The following is an 11,643-nucleotide window of genomic DNA, read 5'->3' as shown; positions in this document are numbered from 1 at the left end:
CCCCATGTTCTATTTTTAGCCATAGTGGCCATCTTGGTTTGATTGCCAGGTCATTGGACACAATTTATAAACTAGATACCCTAATGATGATTGTGGCCAAGTTTCAATTAATTTGGCTCAGTAGTTTCAGAGGAGAAGATTTTTGTAAAAAAATACTAAGATTTACTAAAAATGGTTAAAAATTGACTTTAAAGGGCAATAACTCCTAAAGTGGTCAACTGACCATTTTGGTCATGTTGACTTATTTGTAGATCTTACTTTGCTGAACATCATTGCTGTTTACAGTTTATCTCTATCTTAAATAATATTCAAGATAATAACCAAAAACAGCAAAATTTCCTTAAAATTACCAATTCAGGGGCAGCAACCTAACAAGGGAATGTCAGATTCATCTGAAAATTTCAGGGCAGATAGAACTTGACCTGATAAACAATTTTACCCAAGTCAGATTTTCTCTAAATGCTTTGGTTTTTGAGTTATTAGCCAAAAACTGTATTTTACCCCTATGTTCTATTTTTAGCCATGGTGGCCATCTTGGTTGGTTGGCCGGGTCACCGGACACAATTTTTAAACTAGATACCCCAATGATGATTGTGGCCAAGTTTGGTCAAATTTGGCCCAGTAGTTTCAGAGGAGAAGATTTTTGTAAAAGTTAACACCGGACGCAGGACGACGACGACGACGGACGCCAAGTGATGAGAAAAGCTCACTTGGCCCTTTGGGCCAGGTGAGCTAAAAATGTGGAAGTTATTTTAATGCCCAGGGATAAAAGTAATAGAAATGTTAAGTCACTGACAACAATTGCAGCTCTCTTTCCTCTTTCAAAAGAAGATTTGTGAAAATAGTTGTTCTGGCTTACTAAAAGCAAGACAATAATTCAACACCCATAATTATGCAAAACGCACTTATTACAAATATAGTACTAGTAGGACGGCTAATTGTTTTATATATGTTTTCTTATAGCTTTCAAAAAGTATGAAACTGCGTACAATAGATGGAAAAGAAAAGAGTTGTATTACTGTAATTGCTGCTTGTATTGAACACATTAAAGAAAAAGCAACATACAGAATAAAGCATATGAACAAAGATATTGAAGATGTTGATATATATTGGGTTTTAACGGTACCTGCCATTTGGAGCGAGCAAGCCCGACAGTTTATGATTAAAGCAGCTGAAAAGGTACTAAATTTTTAATTTTTGACATAAAATCACTGTAATGTAAACATTAATGTTTAAATTATAATATGGTAATGCAATCGGAAATGACACTCACGATCTAATCTCCGATTTAAAACATACAGAAATAACAAACAGTGTCCAACCGATCAAAACATGTGAAAATTACACGAAAATTAGAAAAAAATATCTAACTAGCTCTGAATAATAAGAAAATTTAATCTAAATTGATGTATACCTTTTTATATAAATGTACCTTTCATAGTCACATTTGTTTCAACTTACTTGTACATTCGTATATAGCTGTAAAGTGGTTGGCATTGATAATAAATCAACGACAACAAAAACCAAAAGCCTTCTGGTCTGTGGTCTCTGCTGGCATGAATTTTAATTTACCCCTTTCGACAAAATTTCATTGATACACTTTCCAACTCCCTTATTCGTACCTTCGATGATTTTCGGTATTATTTTCACTTTTTACGTCATATAACTGATCATTTTCTACTGTTCTTTTGCATTTGAGGTCTTCAAATCTTTGTAATTTGGTGCATAGTTAATTGCGATAACCCCAGAAAGGAGCAGTAAATGCAAACTGTAATAAATATGACGTTTTTCTTAAGCTTTGTGAACAAAATCCTGTCTCAGTAACATAAAACTGGACTGGAAGAGAATTGACGTCATATTTAAAATTGCAACGTCAGCTGTGTGTTGATCAATACCGGAAACCAAATGGGCATATGTTGTGGTGATACTAGCTAAGAAGTTAATTAAATAATTTTGAATGTATCTAGATATAAGAATGTGTAGTATGAGTGCCAATGATACCACACTTCATCCAAGTTACAATTTGTAAAAGTAAACCATTATACATATCGATAATAGTATGGTCTTCAACATGGAGCCTGGGCACATACAAATCAAGCTATAAAAAAGTTAAACGGACAATAGTTGTCATATTCCTGACGTGTGGACAAGGCGCGTTTTTGGCGTATTGACTTTTAAACCTGATGCTTTTTGTTATCTATTAATCATGTTTTTCTTTGTCTAATACACAGGCAAATTTTGTTCACGTGAAATTAACGTGAAATTAACATAAATTTCACGTGAAAAAAATCACGTGAATTTCACGTTAATCGAGCTTATACGCGTAATTCACGTGAAATATTTCACGTGAATTTCACATGAAAAATTTACGTGAATTTCACGTGAAATATCTGATTCACGTGAAATTCACGTTAAATTTTTCATGTGAAATTCACGTGAATTGAGCCTTCACGTGAAATTCACGTGAACTTTTCACGTGAAATTAACATGAACCGAGCTTCTTCTTTTTAAATGAAATTAAAGTGAATTCAGCCGTAATAACACAAATTTCACAGGATTTGAGCTTCTTCATGCAAGTCAATTCTAATCTAATACAAATTCTGTTTTGATACATATATAAGCATGAACATTTTTCTTCTTGGTCATGTGTTCATGCTTCCATTCTATTTTATTTTCTTTGTATCCACATTTTTTTTTGTCTAAAACAAAACTGTAAATGATTTATGGATTGTGGCCATTTAAAGAAGATATTTGCACTGATGTACTACATGTACTATAACATTAGAAACGATTTATATCATGTTCAAATGTATACATATATGTAAAGTCATAATATGTGGTCATCAGTTATGATACAAACTAATCATATTCTGGATAAGAACTATTTGCGAAAGATGCCAAATTTTGTATATGGTTTTGAAGAAATAACTAGTTCACCTCACCACAAATTCATGTACCCATTTATAGTCAGAAACCTTTTCAGTGGTTGTCTATACTCTCATATTTATTAAAAGAAAATTATTTAAAGAATTTGGTTTTGATGGCAGCTCTATTTTGACTCATATTGTAATTGTTTATAGTCTCTGGTCAATTCAATATATCATGGCCTATCTTTTAGACACCTGGCTTTTGTTGAGGACTGCATGTTAGCACCTATAGCTAAATGCCTTTCGGGTGTTTTTGTTGTGTTATTGCTGTCTGATAATCAGATTGATAAACACAGCTACTTTTGCATAGGTACTATTTCTGTACTAAAAATATGTAGTACTGGAAATTTACTTTTAAAATTCGGTACTATTTTATTACTTTAAAATTATTATAATATTTACGTACCTGTATTTTAATTTGTACTGGAAATTTAGGTACTACAGATTTTTGGTTATTACTGTTACATTTTCAGCATTTTGAAAGTTTTTCTATTTCAAATCTCTTAAAATTATGATTTTCAAACATGGAATATTGTATCATGTCTGTACCAAAATATTTAGTACAAATCAAGTACTGTAAAATACAAGTACCCAGATATTACAATAATTTTAAAGTAAAGAAATAGTGCTAAAAATTAAAAGTAAATTTCCAGTACTACATATTTTTAGTACAGAAATAGTACCTATACAAAAGTAGCTGTGTATACCTCATATCTCATTGTACTAATAAAATAAAATAGAAAGTTCTATGAAACAAAGGCTAGCTGATATACAAATGTACCAAATTGAAAGTCTCTAATTTACAACCATCTACTTCTTTTTTCATATATGCAAAATAGTTTTCTCATTTGACACTGATCTTAAGGTGAAGGCAAAATGTTGACAAATAACAGGCATCTATATACCATTTAAAGATTTCAAAGTTTGGCTGCACAATATAAAGCTAAACATTTTTGTTACTTCATTTTTTATATAAAATTCATTTTCAATACATCGTGTACATGATATATGCATTTTCATTTTTTTTAAATGTAACTTGTACATTTTTGTATGTTCACGCAATAATCTGATTTTGAATTGTATTGTCATGATTGTATTCTGAAAGTACTTATGGTTGAAAAAATAAACACAATAGTTAATTCCAGTTGGTAATGGTATAAATTTCTTGACTACCATGTCTGTTAATAAAGTTTAAGAGTCCACTTCTGCATATAATTGATATTTGTACCCAAGGATTCCTTCATACATTTCCACTTATCCTCCTAAGATGTTGCTCCAATGATAGAATCCTGTAATGCATACTTTGCAATCAGACTTTGGAATACTTCCTACAGTTCCTGTAATATAACAAAATCAGCATGTAATGTTTATTTCTGTATTGTAGTCCAGCAAAAAAGGTAACATCAATTTAATCTCCAATAATTTACCAAACTTATAATCAGGAGAAAACTGTATTGTATTTTAAGCTCTGACATGATAAATTGGTGATTTTATGGTGATTTACCCAGTAAAATTTTGACAGTAAAACCTGGGTTTATCCAGTATTTCCCACAAACTCTCAAACCCAGTTTCAGGACATTTTAGGCCATAATAAATAATAGGTTTGTTTGCCCAAAAGTACCTACCCAGAAAAAAGCTGCCTACTCAAATTCTTTTATTGTCCTGATTTGAAGAAGTTTTTTTTTAATCAAATAGCCATGAAGACTAATAAACATCTGATACTTCAATTTCTTTTTTTGAAAAAAAAAAAGAAAATGCCTACCTACCTACTCACTATCTCAACCTTGGGTAGGGTTTGGGCAAACCTAAATATTTTTAAGTGTGACCTTATGGTGCCAGACTACCAATTACTCCCTTCAATTTAGAATGTATGTAAAAGTAGCCCTACTCTTGACAAAGAAAATAGCGTGTTTGATGTCCTTGTTTACTTAAACTAATCAACAAATTTGCAGAAATGAAACTTTTGGTGAAAGAGAAATATATCTAGACCATTTTTCACGTGAAAATATAAATTTTTAAATTAAATTGAGATTCCAAGCAAATATATGATACATAAATACAAGGTATGAGATGTTGACAAAATTTTTGATTTTCATTTAATTTTTTATAACTTAGAAACCATTTATATTTTTTCACGTGAAATTCACGTGAAAATTTTACGTGAAATTCATGTGAAATAATTTCACATGAAATTCATGTGAAAATTTATTGTGAATTTCACGTGAAATCTCTTCACATGAAATTCACGTGAAAAGTTAACGTGAATTTCACGTGAAATCACTTCACGTGAAATTCATGTGAAATTCACGTGAATTTCATGTGAAATTCATGTGAAATTCACGTGAAATGAGATTCACGTGAAATTCACGTGAGCAAAATTTGGCTGTGTATGTTCTCCTATTTATTTGTATTGTAGTCCTGTAATATTATGTTGTCATTTCAATGTTATATTTAACTTTGCCATGAAAGTGCGAGATTTGGCATGCAAAAAAACAGGTTCAACCCACCACTTTTACTCCCCTTTAAAAGTGTCCTGTACCAAGTCAGGAAGATGGCCATTTTTATATTATTATTCGTTTTTGTGTGTGTTGCATTTTAACGTTGAGTCGTTTGTGTTTTCTCTTATTTTTGAGATATTGAGATAAGAAGTGGCACGGTACTTGTCTATCCCAAATTCATGTATTTGGTTTTCATGTTATATGTGTTATTCTCGTGGTGTTTTGTCTGATGCTTGGTCCGTTTCTGTGTGTGTTGCGTTTCGGTGTTGTGTCGTTGTTCTCCTCTTATATTTAATGCGTTTCCCTCGGTTTTAGTTTGTTACCCCGATTTTGTTTTTTGTCCATGGATTTATGAGTTTTGAACAGCGGTATACTACTGTTGCCTTTATTGGTAAAGGCATTTTCTGAAGTAAATATTTGTGGATTTGATCCGGTGTATAGCATGTTTAACCTCTCATTCGTATGACAGTCGCATACAATTTCCTTATATTGACAACTATGAGTGACAACATTCAGACACAATCGGTACAAATGCCAAAAACAGGGATACAGCAGACAACATTTAAGAGACCGAAAAACGACTAGTAGAAAACCATTCAAATAGGAAAAAACAACGGTTTTCTAGTTTATGGTGAAACGGTTGAATTGTTTTTAATACTTTGACTTAATCAAATCCAAATTGATGCACTTTTAACATGGGATTAGCTTCGCTTCGAAGTACAAAAGTTCATAATTTTTCTTTCAAAATAAAAAAAATGATATCATGCCACGGATTGATAATTTAGTCTTAGATGCATGATGTTTTTATTATTTGCGGCTTTGAACTAGCTGGCAAATACTCTCAGATCTCTTCCTAGTGTCTTTTTGTTATTGGGATGTACAAATACCCTGTCACGTCCACTTATATTTTTGCCCATCTGATGACTTAAGCCTTTCTCAAATGATTTTTATAGTTCGTTCTTATGCTGTACTTTTATACCACTGTCCCAGGTTAGGGGATGGTTAGAATCACAAAAACATAGTTAACCCAGCCACATTATGTATGCACGTGCCTGTCCCAAGTAAGGTGCCTATTAATCAGTGGTTGTCGTTTATTTTTGTATTACATATTTGTTTTTCGTTCATTTTTATCTCATTTGGCCCGAAGGGCCAATTGAGCTTTTCTCATCACTTGGCGTCCGTCGTCCTGCTTTCTGTGTCCGTAAACTTTTACATAAATCTTCTCCTCGGAAACTACTGGGCCAATTTAACAAAACTTGGCCACAATTATCATTGGAGTATCTAGTTTAAAGAATGTGTCCGGTGACCCGGCCAATCAACTGAAATGGCAATTATGTCTAAAAATAAAACATAGGGGTAAAATGTAGATGTTGGTCTATATCTCTGAAACCAAAGCGTTTAGAGCAAATTTGACCTGGATAAAGTTTATCAGGTCAAAATCTATTTGCTCTGAAATTTTCAGATGAATCAAACAACCCCGTGTTGGGTTGCTGTCACTGAATTGGTAATTTAAAGAAAATTTTGCAGCTTTTGGTTATTATCTTAAATATGATTATAGATACAGATGAACTGTTAACAACAATAATGTACAGCAAAGTAAGACCTACATTTAGTCAGTATGATCAAAATTGTGAATTGACCCCTTAAGGAGATATTGCCCTTTATAGTCAATTTTTTAAAATTTTCCTATATTTTGTAAATTTTGTAAATTTTGGCAGAATACTTCAACTATTGGGCCAAGTTTAATATATATATAGATAAATGTAAGCAGCAAGAATGTTCAATAAAGTAAAATCTACAAACACATCACCATTACCTAAACACAATTTTGTCATGAATCCAACTGTGTCCTTTGTTTATGATATGCACATTATATTCACATAGACCAAGGTGAGCGACACAGGCTCTTTAGAGCCTCTAGTTTTATTCATATAATTCCGTTTGTTTTCTCGTTTGAATTGTTTAACATCGTCATTTCGGGCCTTTTATAGCTGACTATGCGGTATGGACTTTGCTAATTTTGGAAGGCCGTACGGTGTCCTATAGATGTTAATTTCTGTGTCATTTTGGTCTCTTGTCGAGAGTTGTGTCATTGGCAATCATACTACTTCTTCTCTTTTATATTTATTTTTAATTTAATATGGGAAGCATTATATTTGTCAACATTTTAAAGCTTGAAACAAAGATATTGACAAATATATTGTTTACCCATGTTAAAATGAGCAAAGAGCATGGCATGGTAAAATTATTTCGTAAGAAATAAATATATATTTATATATTCAGTTAGTATTATTTTTTTCTAAAACACAAATATCTTATTGAACTAATCAATATACCGTTTACGATTTATCTTTTTTGTACTTTTAGGCAGGAATAGACATGGACAACTTGTCACTTGCTCTTGAACCAGAATGTGCTGCAGTTTATTGCAGAAATGAAGAGTTAATAAAAAATAAAGATAAAATGAATTCATCATTGCATTCTTTTAGGCCTGGTTCAAAGTTCATGGTTGTCGACCTTGGAGGTATTTATGTTGATACTTTTCAAATGAACAAAATGAACAAATTGTCAAAATCATTCAATTTCTATTTTTGTTTTTTTGCCCACACTTCCTGGAACCATAAATTATTGTGTGATTTTTAGGTGAAAAGTAAAATCATAATTGTATCAGCAATTAATCAGAATGTTTTTTTAAACAATCAGAAAGCTTGAAACAAACTATCAAGACATTAATAAAACAATCAAAATCAACAAGTCATAGAACCCATGTGGAAACATGACGATATTCATTAGAGGAACAAAATGTACCTAGAAAATGGCACAGCTCCCGGGTAAATTTGTAATCTTCAATCTTTTTTTTTTCGTGTTGTGTTTTGTTAATTTTTCTCTTAAATTTCTTAACTCATTTATTTGACAATTTATTTATTTTAGGTGGAACTGTAGATATAACGGTATCCGAAGTTTTAGAATCTGGAAAAATGAGGGAAATCAGTAAAGCGTCCGGGGGTAAATGGGGTGGTGAAACCATCAATAAGAAAATCGTAGATGTGCTGAATGAAATATGTGGGCAGCAAATGAAAAGATTGCAGTCCGAGGAAATGAGTTCTTATTTGGAATTACTTTCTGAAATTGAATCTGCGAAAAGATATTATGACGACGAGGATGACTTTATTATGAGATTGCCAGAGTTTTTACAGAAGCAGATTAACGTTGAGAATTTAACGTGCAAATCCGGAAACAACATCGTAATAAGCAAAGAAAAACCATATTTACTTTTTTCCCAGGAAATGATGAAGTACATTTTCAGTAAATGCATATCTGACATAACCAATCATATAGTTGGTTTGTTAGAAGACGCGACTGAAGTTTCCGAAATACTACTTATCGGTGGATATGCTTCGTCGCCAACAGTACAGACCGCCTTCAAAAAAGAGTTTGCTCAGAAATTAAAATTGATAATTCCCCAGAACCCCGAAATTGTTGTGCTGACTGGTGCTGTTATATGTGGTCATTCCAAGGAACCAATTACTGGGCGTGTCGCTAAATACAACTACGGTCTAGGAATAAGAGCTTCAGTTGATCCTGGTGATCGAAATCTATTGCTAGGAAATGTCCGAAACAAGAAAATCTTTCATCTCCTTATTGAGAAAGGAAGAAGAATGGATGTCGGGAAATACGTCGAAGGCTGCAAGATCCAAGTTGATGACAGTACCCAACTGGACTCCATTGAATTATATATAACCAAGAGCGATAACCCGGAACACGAGATCAACATCAACGATTTTACAAAGATTGGAACTATCAAGTTCAAACTTCCACAACTACGCAAACCTACAACATTTGCAGTTTCACTCTGGTATGACGAAACAGAGTTCAGGGTTATGGCAGAAGACGAAAATACCAATTTACATTTTGAGGGAATTATTCAATATTTTGAGTAACTATTGTTTTTGAAAATGTAAATCCGGATATTTGTATAAAAATGGTGTAGAACTCTACTTAAACAGATTTTTACTTAGAAATATTAAAAATATATAATCAAGAGTAATGAAATATAAATGTAATGCTTACAAGGGGTATTTTCCTTGAGTCTGTATATACAACATATTCTCCATTATTACAATGAGATTTCATGACAATCTAATGAGATCATACTGAACATCGACAAATCATCGGGATTAAAGTCTGGCAGGAAAAATCGTTAATAAGTGATATATAAGTTGCAATGCGATATCAGTTACTTTGTAATCTAACAAAATTGTAAAGACTAATAATCATAAAGCCATGTTACTAAAGTTAATACATTCAATAGTGTTTGTTATAGCATTAATTGTGTTTTCTAGTTTCCAGGTTTTCATCAGGATTTATAAAGAGAACATGGATATGAATCGAGAGGATACATTTAGAATAATTGAGTCGACATAAAATAGAATTTGTTTAATTTGTTTTCTATTTTTTCTTTGAAATAGGGTTCATGATTAAAAAAAACACATTACGTTAATCTTTCAGAAAATCTCGTGAATGACATTTGTTTGCCCTAATATAAATACGCAGTAAACATTAAGAAAAATGATGTTAAATAGTCAACAGTAAATGTTTCTTTTCAAAGTCAATCATTATGTATGTTTTTTCTTTACAAAAAAATCTATTTTCATCGTGTTTGCATTTGTATTAAATGCCTTTGCTTTTATTTAACTTTTTGAATTTCTGCAATAAAAATGTGTAGCACAACCAATCATCCGTTATCGTTCAATTTTTATATATCAAGTGTGAGCAGGTTCCTATAACAAACACACACTACTCGTATTTGTGTTTTAACGCATGATTAAGAATTACTTCATTTTCCCTCTGATAACATGTCACAAATTATAAAAAATATGTTAACAAATATTCTTGATTTAAAAAAATCAGAAGATAGATATAGGAAGATGTGATATGAGTAACAATGAGACAACTCTCCAACCAAGTAACAATTTATATAAGTAAACCATAACAGGTCAAGGTACGGCCTTCATCGTGGTGCCTTGACTCACACCGAACAGCATTAAATCAATAAGGTAATTAAATACTGTCAACAGCAAGGTTAAAATCATGGGAAAAAAGAAAAACGATATCCCAGGTAACAGTCCAGAAAAAAGAAAGATTGAGCAACATTTTTTTTTAAAAACAAACTAGGGTCAAAGTTGGTCCGGAGGGAAGAGAGGTTCCTCGCCACAGTTGAATAAGTCGTAAAATTAATCAAATCGGTAACAACTCATTTGTTATTTATAGATTCGATGGTAAAATGGTGGGATTTGGCATTTTTAAATGAATACAAGTCAAGTCTTTACACCGAACAAATCTAAGTTGAAAATGTATAAGCCAAAAAAAATCTACATCAGAAATGAAGCTTTTCTAAGATATTTATTTAGATATAATTTAGAACTGTTAAGACTACAACTATGGTCAGCTATGTTGTCTCTTTGTCACATTCCCCATTTCGAATTGTGTACAAGGATCCGACTTAAAGGATATGGAACAATTTAATTCAGAAACTACTTGCATAAAAGAGGGGCGAAGATACAAAAGGGCCAGTCAAACACATAAATCGAAAATAGACTGACAACGCCAAGGCTAAAAAATGAAAGACAAACAGACAAACTATATTACCGCAACATAGAAAACTAAAAAGTAAACAACACGAACCCCATTAAAAAAGTAAGGTTGATCTCAGGAGCTCTGGAAGGGTGCGCAGATCCTGCTCCACATGTGGCACCCGTCGTATTGCTTATATTAAAACAAATCCGGTAAATAGTCTAATTCGGTAGGTCCCAGTTATGAAAGGAAATGGGATTGTAGTTACGACGTAAGGAACATATCCGATATCATTTGTGAAACGATTATTCCATAACGGTCAACCAACTCGTGATGGTGTCCGTACATTGACGAAGGGATGATTTCAACTTCACAATTGGAACTCTTAGTTTAATAGCTTCCTTGTGAGCAGCAACCCTCTATCAAGCAAATCATGATAGGAAATGCAAGGACAGGAATATCGTATCAATTGGGAGATATATACCCCGTATGCAGGTGCTGCTTAAATGTTGCTATTTCGAAATGAAAAGTTCACAATGGGAAAGCTGAAATCATCTCTTTTGTCGTAAAGTTTTGTTTTCAACTAACCATCATTGTCAATTGCCAAAATAATTTACATAAAATAAATATATAACAGACATCAA

General features: G+C 32.3%; 1 protein-coding gene across 1 annotated transcript; it reads left to right on the top strand.

Annotated features, from left to right (window-relative positions):
* Positions 1-975: 975 nt before the first annotated feature.
* Positions 976-9,366, top strand: LOC134698067 (heat shock 70 kDa protein 12A-like). Its single transcript, XM_063560357.1, has 3 exons — positions 976-1,179; positions 7,793-7,949; positions 8,357-9,366. The coding sequence occupies exons 1-3, from the start codon at positions 976-978 to the stop codon at positions 9,364-9,366; spliced, it is 1,371 nt and encodes a 456-aa protein (XP_063416427.1).
* The last annotated feature ends 2,277 nt before the right edge of the window (positions 9,367-11,643 follow it).

Source organism: Mytilus trossulus, chromosome 14 (assembly GCF_036588685.1).
Source record: "Mytilus trossulus isolate FHL-02 chromosome 14, PNRI_Mtr1.1.1.hap1, whole genome shotgun sequence".
NCBI classification, from domain to species: Eukaryota; Metazoa; Mollusca; class Bivalvia; order Mytilida; family Mytilidae; genus Mytilus; species Mytilus trossulus.
Note: the sequence above shows the minus strand (reverse complement) of the source record. Positions and strands in the feature narration are given on the sequence as shown.

Bases quoted from the DNA above. Each gene is read 5' to 3' on its own strand.
- LOC134698067 (XM_063560357.1), top strand. From the start codon at position 976: ATGAAACTGCGTACAATAGATGGAAAAGAAAAGAGTTGTATTACTGTA. The intron at 1,180-7,792 runs GTACTAAATTTT...TTGTACTTTTAG, and splicing joins TGATTAAAGCAGCTGAAAAG to GCAGGAATAGACATGGACAA. The intron at 7,950-8,356 runs GTATTTATGTTG...TATTTATTTTAG, and splicing joins CATGGTTGTCGACCTTGGAG to GTGGAACTGTAGATATAACG.